The sequence below is a fragment of the Pleurodeles waltl genome, chromosome 3_2 (assembly GCF_031143425.1).
Source record: "Pleurodeles waltl isolate 20211129_DDA chromosome 3_2, aPleWal1.hap1.20221129, whole genome shotgun sequence".
NCBI lineage: Eukaryota > Metazoa > Chordata > Amphibia > Caudata > Salamandridae > Pleurodeles > Pleurodeles waltl.
The window spans coordinates 11729043-11751456 of record NC_090441.1 but is presented as its reverse complement, the minus strand read 5'-3'; the positions used below and the strand labels follow the sequence as shown (position 1 = coordinate 11751456).

Sequence of the window (22414 nt, the reverse complement as noted above, 5' to 3'; positions counted from 1 at the left end):
TCAGGAAATCGATGGTAGTAAATATCAAGGACAAAATATCTAAATAAGTTTCATCAGCTAAGTAAGTTTAGATTTTCTCTACCTAGCTCCACATACATATATATCTACACTGTACTTCAAAGTACGTAGATATGGAGTTAGAAATAGTAAATTTATACCTCACTAATTGGACTTACCTTTCAATATTTTGTCCCTCAATATTTTGTCCTTGATGTTCACGTATGTCGCTATTCTTAATGTCGATATTTAGTGGTACAATTGTGTGAGGTCATGTGTCGTCATGATTACTGAGCTGTGGTTACATAGCTCGCCACAAATGGTAAATTTCATGTGGTTTTATGTTTTCACTTGTCACCATAACATTTGTTTTACTGATGGTTTTTACAGGGACGCATGTGTTTTTTTTTATACTGAAGTTTATACAGTTGTGTTAAGTAGCCATAACTTCCCTTTGTCTAACTTATATTGTACATATATTTTATACATACATATATATTACAGTGGTTGTCATCACGTATTGAAAGTCTATAAGAAAACACGTTGTACTTTAGTAAATATAAGTTCTCAGTTGTTTGTAAAAGAAGTATATATACAGATGTTTGATCCTTTAAATGTTTATGGAGCTCACCTCATCTCTGTTCTTATAGGTGACATGCCGGGCTATCGGTATTGGAGCCTATCTTGTCAGGTTGGGACAGCGGACAATTCAGGTGGAAAATTCACACATTATCCTGACAGGAGCTGGTGCCCTGAATAAAGTGAGTGACTTAAGACTAATTTTGGAAGTTAGACAAGTGTGTATGCCTTCTCTTTGTTCCAAGATGCCTTTGGTGGGAGAGTCTGTCCCTATGTGAGCGTACCAGTGAACCTGTTAGGGACACCCTGGCAGCGTGGGCAGGTCCTGTGTTTAAGAAACTGATGTGCCAACGTACTAAGGATTGAGCTGCAAATCAGTCACTATTTTAGCACTCAGTTTTTTATGCGCTACAAACAATGTAGAAATCCATTGTGGAGCAAAACACTCCTTCGATAGGATTTTTTTTTAAATATTGCCTTGTGTATATTAGTGAGGTAAGATTACCTCTGCAAATGAATAAATGGAGACCTGTGAGGGACTGCAGACCCCCATCACTGCATTTGCAAAATGGCAAGATTGCAGCCCTTGCCCCTTAGACGAATAAGTACAACAATAAAAAGGACTTGATATGAAGGTACATTAAGTGGAGCTTGCAGCTACATTTACATTCACTGTGTGGTTCCTCCCCTGGCCACAGTCACATAGTGGAACTAGTCCCTCTCATTGTGTGGTACGGTACAATACGGCCTGCCATTGTATGGTATGGGATGGCCTGTCATTGTGTAGTTTGTATGGTATGGGATGGCCTGTCATTATATAGCACGGTATGATGTGGTATGTCATAATATAGTATGGCATGGTATGGCCTGTCATATACTATGATATAGTATAGTATAGCCTGGCATGGTATGCTATGGTATGGTATAGTACCTCATGCTATGGCCTGTCATTGTATGGTATGGTACGTTATGGCATGTCGTAGGGAAATGTATGGTGTGACCAGTCATTGAATAGTATGGTCAGGGCCACTGGAGTTATGTGATTGTGTGGCCGTGGTGATTTTCAGATAAATATAGGTTTGTCACATAATGCATCATCTGTTGCGTAATCTGCCGATTTTAACAAAAAGAAATTTGTTTCTAGCTCAAACGGTTCAAAAGTTACTAAAAACGCCGTGAAGTGTTGCCGTGCAGCAGAAGGGCCTTTGCAACGGTTGACTGGTCTGTTGCTTCTTGCTGTATGTGGGTGTTAAACTGGTATTAATGAAGTGCAATTAATGCCCAGACAGTGTTAACAAGTTTCAAAATGACAAAATAATGAAGTAATACCATCACAAAATATGCCACATTAAGCCGCATAATTTGGCTTTTCATGCCACATAATTTACTCAAACTTGCATACGTTGGCTCTCTCCTGCGCATAATTTCAGTGTCACTTCTTATAGTATTAACTTTCATTGTTTAGTCTGTTCTGTCATTGTATTGTATGGTATGTGTTTTCCGTTTTTACTGATTTGTAAAGGAAAAAACAGACAGAAAACAATGAATTTCCTTCCAGTATATATTTTTTAAAAGTGGAAAAACACTGAAAATCATGCTTCTTATGACAGACTCTCCATGCTGTCTTTCATAAATTCTAGGCAAAAGCTGTACAGTTAGACAGCATGGGAAGTTAAAAAAAAATAGGATGAGAATTCCTTAAATACAAGCCTCTGTTAGCATACATTTGTAGTAAATTGCTAATATGCACCTGTGAGGGTAGTGTTTTATTATATATGTGGCCAGTTAATATGCTAAAACGCTACAGGCATTTGCGCATGAGCCCACGTTTAAGAACTAAATAAATGTGTAAATATAACATTTTACGGGTCCATTTAGCTCTGAAATCACAAAATAACTATGGATAAATACCAATAAGATGGCCAAAAATTAAAAATGGATAAATACAGACGGAAATGTTAAAAAAGTCAATACCATAAAACCGGGAGCCCTAGGTACATGGTATTGATTTTTTTTACATTTCTGTCTGTATTTATCCATATTTATCCATTTTTTTTAAATGTATTTATTTTGTGTTTAGTATACACATGAAGCTGCAAATGAAATATTTTCACATTTATTTATTCAACCAATAAAAGTATACCCGCGTTTTAATGTCCAGTGAGTTCCAGAACTTTCCAGTACAAAGCAATCATCTGAAAACATTTATATTGTAGAACAGCTGAGAAATCTGTACATTTACAGTTATTTAAACTCCATTAGGAAATCCTTTTTTACTTTTTGTTTTTTAACTCTCCTACCTGTCAGTCTGCACAGCTACTGACCTGGCACCAAGGAGTGACATTAGCGAGAACAGTCAAAAAGAAGACATTTTCTGTATTTTTCCATATTTAAAAATTAATACAGACAGAAAAATAAATGTTTTTCTCTCTATATGTATCCATAAAAAATCAGTAGAAACGGAAAACAGACAGTTTTAATTATGGTATAGTGTAGCCTGTCATTGTAAAGAATGTTATGGCATGGCCTGTCATTGTATACTATGTTATGCTATTGTATGTATTGTATTGTAGAGTGTGGTACGGCCTGTCATTGTATAGTAAGGTATGGTATAGGCCACTATATAGTATGTTAAGCTACGGCTTGTCATTCTGTGATAAGGTATGGTCTTTCATTGTATCTGTCCTGCCACTGTACAGTATGTTATGCTATGGCCTGTCATTCTATGGTATGGTATGGTCTGTCATTGTATTGCATGGTATGGCCTGTCATTGTATTGCATGGTATGGCCTGTCATTATGTGGTATAGTGTGTTATGATGTGGTCTTTTATTCTGTATGATATGGTATGGCCTATCATCACATAGTATGCTATAGTATGGTGTGGTGTGGCTTGTCATTGTATAGTGTGGTATGACATGGCCTGTCATTGCATAGTATGGTATTGTATGACTTGTCATTGCATAGATTGGTATGCTGTGGCCCGTCATTGTACAGTATTGTATTCCTTGGCATTTATAGCGTCGTATGATATTGTATGGTCTATCATTATATAGTATGGCAGGGTATGCTTTGGGCTGTCTTTACATTGTATGATATGGCATAGAATGACCTGTCATTGAATAGTATGGTATAGCATGTCATTGTATGGTTTGATATGTTATGGCCTGTCATTTCATAGTAGGGTATAGTATGACCTGCCACTGTATGTAGTATGGTATTGCCTGTCATTGTACAGTATGGTGGTACATGTCATTTTATAGAATAGTATGGTATGACCCGTCTTTGTATATTATGGTATAACATGTCATTTTATAGTGTGGCATGGGTGGACCTGTCATTGTATAGTATGTATTGTCATTGTATACTATATGACCTGCAATTGTATGGTATGGCCTGTTAATGTATAGTATGATATTGTATGGCCTGTCATATAGAATTGTATGGTAGGGTTTTGCCTGTCATTATATAACATGGTATATTATGGTATGGTATGGCCTGTTATTGTATAATATGGTATTATGTGATATGGTCTGTGTGGTATGGCCTGTCAGTGCATAGAATTATAGGTGCTATGGCATGTCATTTTATGGTATGGTATAGTGTGGTTTGGTCTGTCGCTGAATAACATGAGATAGGGTGGCCTGTTTTTGTATTGCAAGGGATGGTATGGCCTGTCATTGTATAGAATGGTATGGTATTGTATGGCCTGTCACCTTATAGTATAGGATGGTATGGTATGGCCTGCCATTTTCTAATATGGTATTATATGATATGGTGTTGTCTGGCCTGTCATTTTATAGTATGTTATGGTTTGGTCTGTCAGTGCCTGTTATGATATGGTATGGCGTGTCAGTGTACAGTGTAGTATGGCCTTTCGTTGTACAGAATGCTATGGTGTGGTATGGCCTAGCATTGCATAGTAGGGTAGGGTATGGTATGTTATTGCATATCATTGTATAGCATAATATGGTATGGTGTAGCCTGTCATAGTACAGAATGATATGATGTTTAATGGTCTGTTATTGTAGTACGCATGGTGTGACTTGTCATTGTATAGAATGGTATGGCCTGTCATCGTATATTATAGTATTATATAGCCTGTCATATCGATTGGTATGATATGATATGTTATGGCTTTTTATGGTATGGTATGGCCTGTTATTGTATAGTATGGCATGACCTATCTGTGCATAGAATGGCGTGGTATGGGCTACTTGTATACTGTGGTATGGTCTGTCATTTTATAGTCTGTCAAGGTATGTCTGGTCATTGTATATTATGATAGGTAAAAGTTGTCATTCTGTGGTATGGCCTATCATTGTATCGGATGGTATGGTGTAGCTATGGTATGACGTGTCATTGTATAGTATAGTATGGTAAGGTACTGCCCGTTATTGTATGGTATGACCTGACATTGTATGGTATGGTATGTCATTGTCTAGAATGGTGTGTTATGGCCTGTCAGTGTATATTATGGTATGGTATGACCTGCCATTGTATAGTATGGTATGGTCAGAACAGAGCTTCGGGGGGTGTTTAGGGTGTTAAACCCCAAAGTAAAAATATTTTCAGATGAATAGTTGGTTACAGGTGCTTTCAGTCAGGTATGGTAAGGTGTCTATCAGAAGTTTACCTGGGATATTTGCATGCACACTGGAAAAAGCACATGCATACTCTCTCCCTCTTTCTATTTTGAAAGACTCAAAAATGTTGGTTATTTTAGAAAATAATGTGTTTTCCCTCACTTTGTACTCCTACTAATCAGCATTCCTCTTCCTTTCCACTGCCCTTTAAGCTACTCTCATGCCCCCTTCTTGTCGTATAATGTATTTTAACATTATGTGCCAGCGTGATTGCTGGAAAATCTGAAGGTCACTCCCCCCAATCTTACTGACCAAGTCCCTGGGTACGGTATGGCCTGTCAATGTATAGTATGGTATGGCTGTCATTGTACTGTATGCTGTGGTGTGGGTGGTCATTGTATAGCAGCACCTGGATACCCTCATGGGGGACAAGCAGCTCTCTAGAAATTCACCTTACATTGCATTACATTATTGTGCTGTTTGGTAGCCCAGCCATTATGTGGTATGTTGTGGCCTGTCATTGTATCACATGGTATGGTTTTGCCTGCCATTATTTGGTATGGTATGGCCTGTTATATGGTCGTGCATGCCATAAATTATGTCACAGTTCCTATATAGGTGCCACCCACACACACCTACATCAGGTCTTTTCTTTCTGCACCAGAACCTGCTCTGATCCAGAGAAGAGCTACCCCTTAGCCATTTTTGACTGGCCATTTTCGTCTTTTTATCAAATATTTTTTAGATTCACCTCCTGGTGTGTCGAGGATGTCACCACGCATGATGGGTTTGAAACCCTGCGGAGCCTGTAATCGGTTGATGTCAGTGATGGATCCACACCTCGTCTGTTTGTGGTGCTTGGAGCACAACCACGACCCAATGTCGTGCTCTGGGTGCCGGGCCATGCATCCAAAGGCTTTGAGGGAGCGGTACATGAAGCAAATGGCGGCCCGGCATGCAACTCTGTGCAGGATGAGATCCCGGTTGCGTGGAAAGTCCCGGGACTGGTTGTGGAATCCAAAGTTGTCTCATCTCACTCCAAGTCCTCTGGGCGATCGTAAAAGCTGAAGCACAAGGAAAAAAGTAAGAGGTCGAAGGGGTCTTCAACTTCTCCTTGTCTGTCGGCTGACACGACAATGGAACATTGTCATTCTAGGCCTCGTACTTCAGAAACAACTGCTCCTGGGCTAACTCTGCACCTCCCTGACTTTCCAGAAGCCAGAGTGACCCATGGCCAATTGAAAAAAAATTATGAGGCCGTGCTTCTCATTTTTGGGCAGTCTGACACTGTGACGCACCTTCAGGACCCACAGGATCAGAGTAAGGCCCCCTCGGGTTCCACACCGGTGACTTCAGCCTCTGCGCCAGTGAGCACCCAAGGATCCATTCGTACCACCTCGAACTTCCCCAGCACTGGTCCTGATGTCGAGGCTCTTGGCACCCACCGGCAGCGCCATCCCCATTGTCATACCTAACACAGAGCCAGATGGATGTCACTCGATGCTGACTCTGGCAATTTGTCTCCTTTTTTGGATCCTGAGCCATATTCCCTTGGGCTAGGCTTCTGGTAGGACTGGGAGTGGTCGCTGTTACCTTTGGAATACCAGCTGTATGAGGAAGACATTTACTGATGTGAGGATGTGTGTGAAGCCAGTGGACTGGACACTTCCCCAGATACTTGTATGCGTTCTCCCCTTACCATGGCTATGGAGGAATTCACGCTTAAGCTGTGGTGTGGAGGGCGGTTGAGGTCCTACACCTTCAACTACCCTTGGTGCCAGTCAGGACTAACATCTTGACAGAAGTGCCACAACCGGGAGTCTCCGCATCCAAACCCCTACTCCTGTTTAATGATGCACTTACGGATGTCTTTTTGGGTACCTGGTCCAAACCTAGCACAGGGACTCCTGTGAATAGGACAATTGCCCGCCACCATCACTCCACTCCTGGAGACCCAAGTTTCCTCCACTTCCCAAGATGCTTTCCCTACTGTTACCTTGGATAGGGAATCCAAGAGTTTTGACTATTATTTTGGGAAAAATATGTTTTCTTCCGCCAGCCTGGCATTGCAGTCCGTGAGCATGTGGGACACGGTTGCGCAAGTGCTGCCACAGAACCCGGATGAGACCAGGGATGTACCCTCTCAAGCTGTTGCCAATAGGAGAGATGCAGCAACGTTCACAGTTGGTTGCGGACTTGTCACGACCGGCTCACTAGACAGAGCAATGTCCACGACAGTGGCCCTTAGGCACCACACCTGGCTGAGAACGTCTGGATTTTCGGGGGATGTCCAAGATTCCCTTATGAAAAACCCGTTTGATGGCTCCCATCCCTTCGAAGACAAGGTGAGATTCGGCACCCGAGCGCTTTAAGGAATCTTGACTACTGCCAGGTCCTTGGGCCTCACAGCTCCTTTCCCCCATATTCTCCAATCTGCCTTCCACGGCTATGAAAGGGGCCTGCCATGTGCCACCCATGCTGCCCAGCCTCAGCATGAATGAGGGCGCTGTATCCATTGACCTCGTGGATCAGGAAGCCAGCAGTCTGGACAGTCTGCTACTCCCCCTCCCCCACAACCCACACCCCCACCACCACACCCCGTAGCAGCAGCCACTAAACTCTCCCAGGCTGCCTCTGTACCACCATGGACACCCAGTTGGTGGCAGGATTGGCTATCACCTGTCCCACTGGCAGTCCATAACTTCGGACAGGTGGGTTTTGCAGCTTGTCCGTAGGGGCTACTCCCGCTCCTTCAGGGTTACCCCTCCCTCCATGCCACCATCTCACGACTGGATGACAAAGGATCATCTATACTTTCTCCGCAAGGAAAGCGCAGCTCTCTTGGCCAAGGGAGCCATAGAGAGGGTTACTGCACCAGAAGTAGGCTGTAGTTGTTATTCCCACTACTTTCTGGTTCTCAAAAAGGACAAGGGTCTTTAACTTATTTTAGACCTCAGAGCCCTCAATCTCTTCTTCAAGAAGGTGAAGTTCAGAATGCTCACCTTGGCTCAGGTCTTGTCTGCTCTGGACCCAGGAGACTGGATGGAAGCATTGGACTTGCAGGATGCTAATTTCCATATTCCTGTCCTGCCTGCCCACAGACATTACCTGTGGTTCATGGTAGGCTATGAGCATTTTAAGTTCACCATGCTCCCTTTTGGCATTATCAGCACCCCTTGGGTGTTCACCAAGGTGATGACGGTGATTGCAACTCATCTGTGGAGATTAGAGGTGTCCGTCTTCCCCCGCCTCGATGACTGGCTTTTGAAGGGAAGCTCACCCCAGGCTGCCGTCTTCCACCTTCAGACTACAAACTTCCTGCATTCACTGGGGCTCACTATAAATCTGCCGAAGTCACACCTGACTCCCTCTCACATGCTCCCTTACATCGGTGCTGTTCTGGACACAGTACAGTTTTGAGCTTATCCTCACGAGTAGTGAGTCCAGGATATTCAGGCTATGATACCGATTTTCATCCTCTATTTTGGATTTCGGTTAAACTGACTTTGAGGCTGCTGGGACTTATGACCTCCTGCATCCTGCTGGTGACAAATGCACAATGGCATATGTGGGCTCTGCATTGGGACCTGAAGTTCCAATTGTCACAGCATCAGAGGAATCTCTCAGACATGGTCCAGATCTTGGAGTGAACTGCAAAAGATATGCAGTGGTGGTTAACAAAACACAATTGGGTCAGAATCAGATCCCTCTCTCTTCCTCAACTAGATTTGACAGTAGTGACAGATGTGTCACTCCTGGAATGGGGCGGCCATCTGGTAGAGGTGGAGATCAGACTCTGGTCTTCAGCGTAATCCGGATTCCATATCAATCTGCTGGAGCTCCGGGCGATCCGGCTGGCATTAAAAGCCTTTTTTACCTTTCATCAAGGGAAGGCTGTTACAGGTGTTCACGGACAACACCACGGCCATATGGTAATGCAACAAACAGGGCGGAAAGGGGTCGTGGATCCTTTGCCAAAAGGCTTTGCGCCTCTGGACATGGCTGGAACAACACAGCATATCCCGGGTGGTTCAACACCTGGTGAGCTCTCTGAATGCCAGAGCAGACAGAGACGCACATGCCTGGCGGATCACTAATGGTGTCTCCATCTGGAGGTGGGGCAAGGTCTCTTTCAGCAGTAGGGAGAGTTTAGGTTAGATCTGTTCACCTCCACCTAGCACGCGCAGTGCCAACAGTTTTGCGCGCTGCAGTTTCCAGAGTGGGTCTGACTTGGAGATGCTTTTCGTCTTAAATGTAACTCGGGCCTCCTGTATGCCTTTTCACCCTTACCACTCCTGCCCAGAGTTCTCAAGAATATTAAGAACGACCAACCGGGTCTGGGCACAAAGAGTCTGGTATTGTGAGCTACTGAGCATGTCCATCGATCCACCAATCAGACTTCCCCTTTGGGTGGATCTTCTGTCACAGCATCTGGAGAGGATTTTCCACTCAAACTTGTCCATTCTCCACCTTCTTGCGTGGAGGTTGAGCGGCGGCAGTTGACAGCTTTTAACCTTCTGCCTGAAGTCTGTAACGCAATCTCGATAACCAGGCGTTCCTCCACCAAAATGCTATACGCCTGTCGTTGGAAGAAATTTGTGACATGGTGCTCAGACAAGTCTGACCCCCTCTCTGACTTTCTCTCTGAGGTTCTGTTGCTTTTACTTTCGTTGGCCTAGCAGGGCTCTGCTTTGGGCACTCTCAAAGGTTCTTTGTCTGCAATCTCTGCTTTCTTACGGCTGCCTGATCAGCCTTCTTTGTTTAAATCCCCTATTGTAAATAGGTTCCTTTAAAGCCTTACTCATATGTTTCCTCCTTCCCCATTCATTATGCCCCAATGGGACTTGAATTAGGTTCTGACGTTCCTGATGTGTGCTCCTTTCAAGCCTCTCCACAATTGTCTAAGGCTTCTCACATTGAAAACAGCCTTCCTTGTGGCCATTACATCTGCCCGCGGGGTGAGTGAACTGCAGGCATTGCCATCTAAGCCACCCTACTGTCCATCTGTCCTGACAAAGTAGTGCTTCGCACATAGGCCTCCTTGCTCCCGAAAGTGGTTACACCATTCCATGTAGGCCAGTCCATCACCTTGCCCACTTTTTTACTCAACCCCACATCCTTCTAAGGAAGAGGAGAAACTCCACCGCCTAGACCCTAAAAGAGTGTTAGCATTTTACCTTGATCATACCAAAGAGTCCCATGTGGATGATCAGGTCTTTGTTGGTTGAAAGAAAGGTTGAGAACTACCTCCAGATGGGTTGTACACTGCATTAACTTTTGCTACGCATTGGCTAAGATGCAACCCCCTAAGGACTTGCGTGCTAATTCTATTAGAGCTAAAGCCGCAACCCCCACGTTAGCACTTGGAGTTCCAGTGCTGGACATTTGCCAGGCAGCAACTTGGGCATCTCTGCACACGTTTATCAAACACTGCTGTGTGGATTGTCAGGTCCATAGAAATGGGCTCTTTGCCCGTTCGGTCCTGCAGGACCTTTTCAATCGAAACTGGTTTGCAGACCCTCCTCGGGGATGGTGTTGCTTAGGTATCTATTCACAGGTAAGGAATCTGCAGCTAGAAGTCTGTCAGATGGATAAGTTACTTACTTTAGGTTTTGGCTTATCTGGTAGAGAGTATATCTAGCTGGAGTGTCCTTACCGACCCACCCATCCTGCAAATGGATTTTTAGGCTTCTGGCGTGGAAAGTCATGAATAGAAACTGATGTTGGCACAACTAGGTGGCACCTATATAGGGACAGCGATGTGATTTCTGGCGCGTCCGAAGATGACAATGGATGCGGAGCTGATCGACACCACCTACAAACACGGAAGAGTACTGCTCATGAAAATCTTCTGGGTCCAGTATGATGCCTAGAGAGAATTCACAGGTAAGGAATCTGCAGCTAGATATAGTCTTTGCCAGATAAGGCTTTACCGAAGGTAAGTAACTTGTCCTATAGTGTGGCCTGTTTTTGAAGGGTAAAGTATTGGTATGGCCTGTCACTGTATAGTATGTTATTGTATAGACTCTTCAGGGACCTAGCTTCAAAGGGTGTTTGGGATGTTACACCCCCTTAATAAATGTATTTTCTGATTAATAGTTGGGAACAGGTGATTTCAGTCGGGTATAGTGAGGTGTCTGTTGGATTTCACCTGGGATTTCTGCATGCACACACTGACAAAAATGCACACACTCTCATCTCTGATGAAATCTTTAAAAATGTTGATCTTACAAAGTCTTGTTGTTTTTCACTTAGTATTCCTACCAATCCATATTTGTCTCTCTTTCCACTTCCGTTTAAGCCCCTCTTATGCACCCAGCTTGTCGTATAATGTATTTTAACATTAAATTCCAGCATGATTTTCGGGAAATTTCTGAAGCTCACCACACCCCCTCCCTCCAATCTTACTGACCAAACTATGCCCCTGAGACACACATTGTATAGGAGGGTATGGTATGGACTGTGATGGTATAGTATAGTATAGTATAGTATGGTGTGGTATGGCATTGTATGGCCTTTCATTGTGTGGTATGGTCTGTCATTGAATGGTATGGTATTGTATGGTATAATATGGCCTGTCATTGTATAGTATGGTATGGTACAACCTGTCATTGTATGGTACGGTATGGCCCGTCATGGTATGGTATGATTTGGTAGGGCATGGTCTGTCATTGTATAGAATTGTATGGTATGATATGACCTGTCATTGAATAGTATGGACTGTCATTGAATAATATAATATGGTATTGTTGGAATTGTGATTATATGGTATGGCCTGTCATTTTATTGTATGATGTGATGTGGTATGGTCTGTCATTGTATAGTATGCTATGCCTTGTCATTGTATATTATTGTGAAGTATGACACAGTCTGTCACTGCACAGAATAGTATGGTATGGTATGTTATTGTGTTTCACTGTATATTATGTTATGTTGTAATATGGCTTGTCATTATTGTATTGTATGGTCTCTTATTGTATCGTATGGTATGGCCTGTCATTGTATTGTATATCATGGTATGGCCTGCCATTGTATACTATGGTCTATTACTGTATAGTTTGGTATGGCTTAGACTATCATTGCATAACATGGTGTGTTATGATATGACCAGTCATTTGATAGTATGGTATGGTCTGTCATTGTGTAATATGGTGGGGTATGGTACAACCTGTCATTCTATAGTACGGTAATCTGTGGTAGGGCCTGTTGTATAGTGTGGTGTGGTATGGCCTGCCAATATGGTATGGCCTATCATTGTATAGTAATGTGCAGTATGTTATTGTCTGTCATTGTATAATGTTGTATGGTATAGCCCGTAATTGTATGTAATGATGTGGTATATCCTGGCAAATACTCTGGTATGATATGGTATGGTATGGCCTGTCATTGCATGATATGGAATTACAGGGCCTTTCATTGTATAGCATGATATGTCATAGTATGGCCTGGCATGTTACTATATGGTATGGTGTGGCTTGACACTTTATAGTATAGTATGGTGTTGTATGGCATGGTATGGCCTGTCATTGTTTAGCTTAGTTTAGTATGGTATGGTATGGCCTGTCATTGTATAGTGTGATATGGTGTGGTCTGTCATACTAAGGTGTGCTATGGTATGGGCTGTCATTGTATAGTAATGTATGTTATGGCCTGTCGTATGGTATGGTATGGCCTGTCATTGTATTGTTTAGTACTAAATAGCCTGTCACTGTATAGTATGGTATGTAATTGTATAGCCTGGTATGGCCTGTCGTAAACTGTGGTATGGTATAGCCTGTTATTGAATAGAATGCTGTGGTCTGTCATTTTATAGTATGGTATGACCTGTCATTGTACATTATGGTATGGAATTGCCTGTCATTCTGTAGAATGTTATGGCCTGTCATTGTATACTATGGTATTGCCTGTAATTGTTTAGAATGATATGGGTGGTGTGGCCTGTCGTTGTATATTATTGTATGTTGTGGATTGTCATTGTGTAATAGAGTATGGCCTGTAATTGTATGGTATGGTATAGCCAGGGCCACTGGAATTACACAATTGTGTGGCTGTGGTATTTTTTGCACAATTATAGATTAGCCGCATTTGCCACATAATCCATTATCTGGTGCATAATCTTCAGATTTGAACAAAAACAAATTTTGTTTTTAGCTCAAACATTTCAGAAATTACTCCAAGCACACCAACACGACTTGCTGCGCAGTCGAGCGCCCCCTGCAAAAGTTGACTTGTCACCTTTCTGTTGCGTATTGCTATATTCGGGTGTTAAACTGGTACTAATGAGGTTCAACCAAAGCCCAGGCAGTGTTAACACGTGTAGAAATTACAATATAATGAAGCCTTATAATCATTACATCTGTTGCATTACACAGCATAATTTGGCCCTTCCCTGCTGCATAATTCCAGTGGCCCTGGGTTTAGCCTGTTATTGTAGAGTATGGCATGACCTGTTATTGTTTAGTATAGTATGGTATGGCCTGTCGTATATAATTGTATGGTATGTTATGGCCTGTCATAGTATATTTTGGTGTAGTATTGCTTGTCATTGTATAGTATTGTATTGTATTGGATGGGATGGGATGGTATGGCCTGGCCTGTCATTATATTGTATGGTTTCACCTGTAGTATAGCATGGTATGGTGTAGCGTGGCATGGTATGGAATAGTCTCTCATTGTTTAATACGGTATGACATTCCTTGTCGTACAGTATGATATGGCATGGTATGGTATGGCTTTTTTATTGTATGGGATGATATAGTATGGTATGGCCAGACATTGTATAGTATGCTGTGGTATGGGATGCCATGGTATGCTATGGTATGGGCTGTCCTTGTATGATACAGTGTTGCCTTCCACTGTAAAGCATGTTATGGTATAGTGTGAAATTATATGGCGTGTAATTATATGGTATAACCTATATGGTATGGTATGGTGTGGCATGGTATGGGCTATCATTGTATAGTAAGGTATGATATTCCCTGTTGTTGTTATGAACTATCATTGTATAATATGGTATGGTATGGTATGGGCTGTATAGTACAGTATGATATGCCTACGCTATGGCCCGTTATGGTATGGCCTGTTATTTTATACTATAGTATAGTATGATGTGGCCTGTCATTTTATATTATGGTATGGACTGTAATTGTATAGCATGATATGGTATGCCATGTAGTTGTATAGTTTAATATGTTTTGGTATGGTGTGGCATGCCTTTGTATAGTATGGGCTGTCATTGTATAGTATGGTACAATATGGCTTTTCATTGTATATTATGGTATTATATGGTATGGGCTGTCATATTATACCATGGTATGGCCTGTCATTATGTAGTATAGAAAGCCTGCCTTTGTACATTATTGTATAGTATGGCTTGACATTGTATGGTATAGATTGGTGTGACCTACCATTTTATGGTAAGGTATGTTATTGTATTGTATAGCCTATCATTGTATGGTATGGTATAGCTTGTCATTATATAGTATGGTAATGAATTATATGTCCTGTCATTTAGAGTATGGTATTGTGCGGCCTGTCATTGTATGGTATTGTAATGCCTATCATGGTATGGTATTTCATGATATAGTATTGTATGGTATGGCCTATCTTTGTGTAGTGTGGTATGGCCTATTATTGTATAGTATGTTGTGTATGGCCTGCCATTGAATGGTACAGCTTTTCATTGTGTAGTTTGGTATGATATGGTCAATCATTTTACAGTATTGTATGGTCGGCCATTGTATGGAATGGTATAGCCTGTCATCTTATAGTATGTTATAGTATGGTGTGTCATCACACAGTATGGTATGGCCTGTCACTTTATAAAATTGTGTTGAATGGCCTGTTATTGTATAGCGTGTATTTCTGAAGTAAGATCACGCTGTGATGTCATTCCATTGAATGATATAGTGAGGAAGAGGACTTAGCACTAAAGTGAGTAAGAGTTCCCTGCTTAGTGCCACTGTGAGTTCACACACTTTGCAAAGTGCTAAGTTGAAGGAGGGCGCTTGTGAAGGCTGTCTGTGCCCCGTTGGACTGAGGTTATACCGTCCAGTGAAATAATCATTATTGAATTTGTATTGTCAGACAAAATGGAAAATGTTTTCATGATTCCCTGTGTAGACTAGGGGTCTTTACAAACTGACCCCAGTTCATTAAGGGCCTGATTTTAACCTTGGCGGACGGCGGAGGCCGTCCGCCAAGGTTCCGCCGCCAAATGACCGCACCGCGGTCACAAGACCGCGGCGGCCATTCTAACATTTCCTCTGGGCCGGCGGGCGCTCTCCAAAAGAGCGCCCGCCGGCCCAGAGGAAATGCCCCTGCAACGAGGACGCCGGCTCAGAATTGAGCCGGCGTAGTTGCAGGGGTGCGACGGGTGCAGTTTGCACCCGTCGCGTATTTCAGTGTCTGCATGGCAGACACTGAAATACTTTGCGGGGCCCTCTTACGGGGGCCCCTGCCGTGCCCATGCCATTGGCATGGGCACGGCAGGGGCCCCCAGGGGCCCCGCGGCACCCCCTACCGCCATCCTGTTCATGGCGGGTTTCCCGCCATGAACAGGATGGCGGTAGGGGCTATCAGAATCCTCATGGCGGCGGAGCGCGCTCCGCCGCCATGAAGGATTCCCCCGAGCAGCGGTAAGTCGGCGGGAGCCCGCCGACTTGCCGCTTCTGACCGCGGCTGAAACGCCGCGGTCAGAATGCTCGTGGGAGCACCGCCAGCCTGTTGGCGGTGCTCCCGTGGTCGGTAGCCCTGGCGGCCACCGGCCGCCAGGGTCAGAATGACCCCCTAAGTGTGTTTATTATTGTATATACTGAACACAGTTTTAGAGGGGATCAAGCACAGTTGGCGAGCAGTGTATTCTACTATAGGTAGTGAAACATGCAGAGAAACTCATTGAAGCAAAATAAAAAGGCTCATCTCTGGCAAATATTTGGCAAACAAGGGTCAGATAATCAAATAGACCTGTTACATTGCAAGGATGGGTATGCAGTGTGTGCAGCTGAACAGTGAACAATTGTTTCAGCCCCGAACAGTGTGGAATCGCAGGTAATTATGTGAGTGTGTACAGTCCTTTGTCAGGTTTCACCTCCAGAAATCCTTTTTATACTGTTCCTCAAGGTCTAGTGGGCAGATCCATTTACGTGGCACTAAATGATGTGCTAGGCTTCTTGCATTTAATTTTGCTTTGATATTCAATGCATTTTATTGAATTCGGAATTTATTGTGGGTAGAGTATAATTAAGTGGTTTGTGTGCGAAATAGAAGTGTGTGCATACTGGTATAGGTACAATGAATGTGCATTCTGTGTTTTGGTATAGGGTGTGACTTCAAACAGTACTCTTCATGTGCTGGCAGCAGCAGTACTGGGCACAGAGCTTGGCCAGAGTCTGCCCTTTGCTCATTCTTCCTGACTAGAGGCCATTTTCTGTAGGTACAGGTACTTGGCATACGGCTTAGTTGATGTGTATTCTTCAGGCTGCTGATGACAGTACCTGCAGCGCATTTCTGCATGCGGTGTCTTTGGGTTGGAGGGCTAGGCACAGGGCATGTCCTGTCCGTTCTGCATTGGTGTATACTTTATAAGGTCACGAGCAGCGTATTGGACGCTTTTAAGCTGTGGACCATACGTTTTGGTGCATTACGTGTGAGTGCCTTGAACTGGAGGTTTTGTGGGCAATGTTTGAAGAAATGTTATGTAGCTTAAGTTAGTTTGTTATATTGTTATTAGAGAACCGTAGCATCTATTACACAAGCTTTCAGTGAATACACCTTGAGGTTTTGAAAGAAGCTGCTGTACTTCCATGCCTCTGAGACGTACGAAGAAAGTTAGAGCCCGCAATCAAGTCGCGGATAAAGAGAAACAAGCAATTCATTCTCAAGAAAGCGCTTTTTGCAACCAAAAGAGAAAATTGAGACTGTCTCGGAAAATGCATGTTCATGGGAGAGGAGAGGGGACACTACACCTGGAAACAACATTCACACAAACATGTTTACTGGGAAACATTGAACTATATGTCCCAGTGACACCACTGTATTAGATGTGTTGTGACGTGGCAAGGCTATGTGCAAATGAAAATGTATTTCACATAGTTGATGTACATTCTTTACGAAGTCACCACAATTCAAAGATTTAGATGAAAAAGGTCATTTGAACAGGGAGCTTTTTAATATCCTTTTTGAAATTTCTGTGAGCTTGGATTTTTGGCTGTTTTCCAGGAGACAATATTGTAGACCTGCACAAAATAAGCAAGATATTTCTCCACAGACTTGTCTGCATCCTGCCGAGGAGGTAGTCTCCAGAGGTTAACAGGCCAACTCTAAAGTGTTCACAGGGTGAACCTCGGGTTTAAATGTAGCCTGAGCTCAGTGCCTTAAACTGGATTCTATTTAAGATGTAAATATGTGTTATTGGTTTTGCTCTGCTTTGGAGGTATGTATAATATTATATTGAAATTGCATCTGTCAAGCGCTTTCTACCCCTGACAAGACATTGAAACACTTTGCGGGTAGCGCAGCACTCCATAGCCCTAAGTTAGTTAATCTAGTGGTTATTTATTGCTGTTGTGGATTTTTGGGGTATTCGGTTAGTCTTGTGTCATAAGGAAACTAAAGAATTTCCTCCATTTTCCAGTGGTGATATATTATATTATTAGGAGTTAAGTGTAATTATTACAGTGAGTTAATGTCAGTAAAAAAAGAGGGGCAAGGGAATAGAGTGGAGGATAATAATATTGTGCGATAGCTTGGGAGGTCAAACAGCATAAGATATTGTGATTTATGGGAGCGGGATGAGTAAATAGTTTAGTCAGGATTTGGTGTTGTAGAAACGGTTACTCTAAAGGAAAGTTAATGCTTTGTAAAAAAGGGTATGGTTATTTCACTAAGATTTAGTATAGAATAAGGCAGGGGGCATGTGCAAGGATAGCGTAAACTCAGTGTCACTAAGTCATGTAGAGGATGGAGTGTGGGGAGAGTATCATTCAAGTAGGAAGGCAGGAGAGAGAACTAGCTGTAAGCTGGGTTACTCTCATGCAGGTTTTTGGACTATTGGTGTAGGAGGCAATCCGAGGAAGTTTAAAGAGTAGAACAAAAGGCTGAAAATTGATTACCTGTCAGCAACCCATATACGTTTTTCCGTCTTTCTCCACCTAAACCCCAATCACGCCGACAACATTTGTTCTTTTGAACATCACTGAAGATGTCAGTCTTTGTGCTTGTTGTTTTTTTCTTTCAAAATAAGGAGTATAACTGGATAATTAAATTGTATGGTGTGCCTGAGATTTTGAGAAGTAAACTATCAGTGGGGTTTGCCTTTAATATACTGTTTTGTGTTTGTTTGAGAAAGATGCATGGATGTCGAGTTCCCCTGGCAATGTAGTTTTCCCTGATATAAGGGGTTGTTTGTTAAGGGAATCTGCGATTTAGAATTTCCTTGATCTCAGCAGGAAGTGAGAATGTGTGGAATATTTGTTGGAAAGCATTGGGAATGACCAGGTTTTAGCAATGCTTCTGAACTCTTAAATAAATGTCAGTTGCTATGATTTTGGCTAGTAGGAAATTCCAATGTTTTGCCGCTTGCATGGAGAAAGTAGTGCCAACAATGGTTTCTTCCTGATAGCAGGAATTATTAAATGTGGTGCCAGTCTGGAACGTAAATTCCTGGTTTGGGAATATTTTGCCATTTTTAATTAAAGTAATTTTGGGCCATTATTAGCTCTGTGACTGATGCACAGTAGCTTGAAAGAGGATCTTCTTGCTGCTGGGAGCCTGTGTAAAGCCTTCAGGGCCGTAAAAAATGTGGATATGTAGATGTACATTATTTACATTTAGAAGCAGTCTTACTAATGAGTTTTAGTTTTTTTATAGCCTTCTGATAGTTGAGTGCTGTTATATAGTTTGTTAGCTTAGTCAAAATTTAAGTAGGCCTGGGTGAAATTTACAGTACACCGGTGTAATGTGCATAGTTTAAGACATTTTGCATTACACTTGTGCAAAAAAACACTATTACACTACTTTGTCTAATTATGCGGCGTTCGTGGTAAAAAAATTTTACTGTGAATTACACAATTTGTGGTAATTCGCTGTAAACATTTACTGTGACTAGGAAGAACAGTTGTTGTTCTTAAGTAGTTGGCGTATATATGCCTTCTTTAATGTCTGTGGGAAGGTTCCTGTGTTTAAGGAGCTGTTGATAATATTTGTGATTGGGATAGATGCTGATATTGATTGAAGGATCTTTTTGAAACTGTGGAGAGGGCATGGGTCTGAAGGGCAGCGGTAGTAATTTCTTGGAGAGCTGATCTAGACCAAGGATGGGCATATGCTGTAATTGTTGTGTAGGATGTTAGATACGAGTCCAGTGTGTCTGCTTTGTTTAGCTGTTGCACTGCTAGTTTAAGAGCTATTTTTTAGGCCTGTCATTAACCAAGACCTTTGCTTTTACAAAATTTATATGTACTTTGTAGTTGTAGGGGCTTACAGCCAACTCTCTTCATCCATTGGTCTTTTATTGTGTCAGTGGGCTGGCCCACTTCAGCCATTGCCTAGCTTCACTGTGAGTCACAGCATTCTGCTTTTTTACAAGGAGCACGCTTCATGCAAAGTAGTTCCCTTTAGTGCCAGGGACAAAGATGGCTTTTTGCCCTTTCTTTTCTTTAGATTGTTGAGGGCAGCTGTGCTTAACAATAAAGTTTTGCATAAACCATGACAAAACAGTACATGCATTGATAAATCCAGTAGGCTTCCAGCCAACACCAGACTTATTAGCGTTGCCAGTGGTTGATTAATGTAGTGTTTGCATAGTTTTGCCCTGTCTGATTGCTATAAATTGTGCACGTTTTATAGACTGAGTGGATAATGCACTTTCCTTTGATTCAAAAAAGGATGCATGGCTCTGCTGAGGCAGCTGGGATTCGAACCTGGGATGTGCACAGAATGCTTCACAATGGCTTTTGTGGCTACATTCGTTGACCTGCTGTAGTTTCTTCAACTGTTTATAATGAGAGGGCATCTTTATATTCAACATATCAATGCACAGTGAACATGTATATGTCTGCTTGCACACTGTGTGTTTTTAGTGCGTTAAAGGTTCTTCAATGCTGTTTGTGTTAGTTGGGTTTACAGTGTTAATTATGATATCTGTATGTAGTGTGTGTTAGGAGGTGTGATGGTGCCTATGTATTGTGTAGAGAGGGCACTATATATACACAGTGAGAGACTATTTACAGACAGCGCATAGCAGTCTGTGTGTACTTATGTAGTAGTGTGTGAGACTTAGTATATTGATGTATGAGTGGCTCATTGACTGTAAATCGACACTATCTTTAAGGAGGAAGTGTAGGACAGTGTGTGTGTAATAGAGAGGAAATGGATTTATATTGGAGTTTGAGTGAGTGCAAGAGGGATGACATATGTACTCTATCAGAATTTAGATTTGTCACAATGTGTGAGGGTGTACACAAGCAATGTGTGTGAGATGGGATTCATTGTGGTGTCTATTGTACTTCAAGAAATGTCTTTGTATGAAATTGACAAATATGGAAAGTGTTGGTGAATGGCAGTCTGCATGTCACCACATGGGATATGAAATGAATGTGCAGTGGTGTTTGAAAGTAATGTGTGTGGGGTGGGTGTTTAATGGTGGCCTGTGCATATCAAGGTATGTATGCATGCAGTTAATGTGCAGTGTTTGCAAGAGTAGATATGTCTATGTATACTATGAGATGAGCTTAATGTCACAGTGTGTGGGGGTGTCTGAGCAAGCAGTGTGTGAGATGCGTTTTGTGTAATGCATGGGAACCTTCAATTTCTGTAAAAACACTTGTCTCTAATCCTTATTATAGCAGTGTTGTGATGTCTCTAGTCACCAATAATAAAGAACTGACATAGCCTTGCAACTACTATATGTTATTACACTTGAGTCGTGAAGTCATAATGCCTCCTCCCAGAAGCTAAGAGGGGACTTCTCTTTACATTATATGAGTGAGAGAGTAGTGTCTGTATAATGTGTGAGACGTGTCTGCAAGAAATGTGTGTGGTGCATGTATGTGTGTTGTGAGAGGAGGTCTGTGCATGCATGCACTCTATGATAATTGATATGAGTGTAGTGTGTGAATAAGATGGGGTGTATATATTGTTGTAGTATGTCTGTGAAAGTAAGTTATAAATGCAGTTTGGAGGCCTGTGTATGCACCCTGTTTAGAGTGAGGGGTTTGTTAAAAGTGTGTTCGTCTGTATATGTTCTATGCGTGATCAGTGTACACAGTTTGTTAGAGGGTCTGCGTTTGCGCATTGTACGCCGATGCTCTGTCTATGCTGCTTACCTCATGAAGCACACTGCCATTTCCAGCTGTCACTGCAGCAGCTGGCAGATCACACCCCTCCCTTGCTCACAGCCTTCGTGTCACTGGTCTTTAAGCACAGAGTCGGATCGCCGTAAGACACCCGATTTCACAGACTCATTAAGAATGTCTCAGCAATCCCTATGCCGACCAGGTGTGGGGGAAGAAGCTGATGACAGCTTGAAGCTTTTTCCTACTACAAAACAACCATCATTGTCATTCCACGGGCGTGCACATCAGAAACCCAGACTCCTGGCTCTCATTGTGCCGGGAGGAGACTTTGTAGAGGCAAGATGGCTGAGAACAAACATGGCGCGTGTGAGCATCCCCATGCAGATGTGTGCATGCGTGCATTGAAGTGGGACGTTCATGCATAGGTAAAGAAGAGTTTGGGCGTGTGTGAGGAGGGGGCTTTGGGTTTAAGCGTGAACAGAGGGACATCCTTACACGTAAACGTGTGTGCATGCATGTGTGAATAGGGAATTACATGAAGATATTCTTGTGTATGTATTCTCAAGGTGAGTAGACATGTAGGCATATATGAGATTAACTTCTTGCACACATGTAAATGAGGGGATGTGTGTGTGTGGGTGACTGAGGGTGAACCTCTGAACACATGTAAGAATATGAATAAGGATTCACGTTCACGCACAGATGTGAAGAGAGATGTTTGTGAGCGTGTACCAGTACTTCATCTGTAATAATAATAATTATTATTGTTGTTGTTGTTAGGTTTGATTTCTCCTTATGTTGCTTCCTCAACCATCATATGCTTCCAACCTCTTTATCTCACACTTGCAGTTTATTTGCCTTTCCTGCTTTTTCCCCTTGGCACTTTTTTAATAAATTTCTCTTCATCTTTCTTTCTTCCCTTGTTTGACTTTCTTGTTCTCTTGTTCTGGGTCAGAGT

General features: G+C 42.5%; 1 protein-coding gene across 5 annotated transcripts in view; it reads left to right on the top strand.

The window, feature by feature from the left end:
• ACACA (acetyl-CoA carboxylase alpha) overlaps positions 1 to 22414 on the top strand; it is an 895081-nt gene that overhangs the window by 528653 nt on the left and 344014 nt on the right. For all 5 annotated transcript variants that reach the window (XM_069226569.1, XM_069226573.1, XM_069226571.1 and 2 more), the window contains one exon: positions 648 to 758. In XM_069226569.1, coding sequence (XP_069082670.1) covers positions 648 to 758 — 111 coding nt within the window. The remainder of the gene's footprint in view (positions 1 to 647; positions 759 to 22414) is intronic.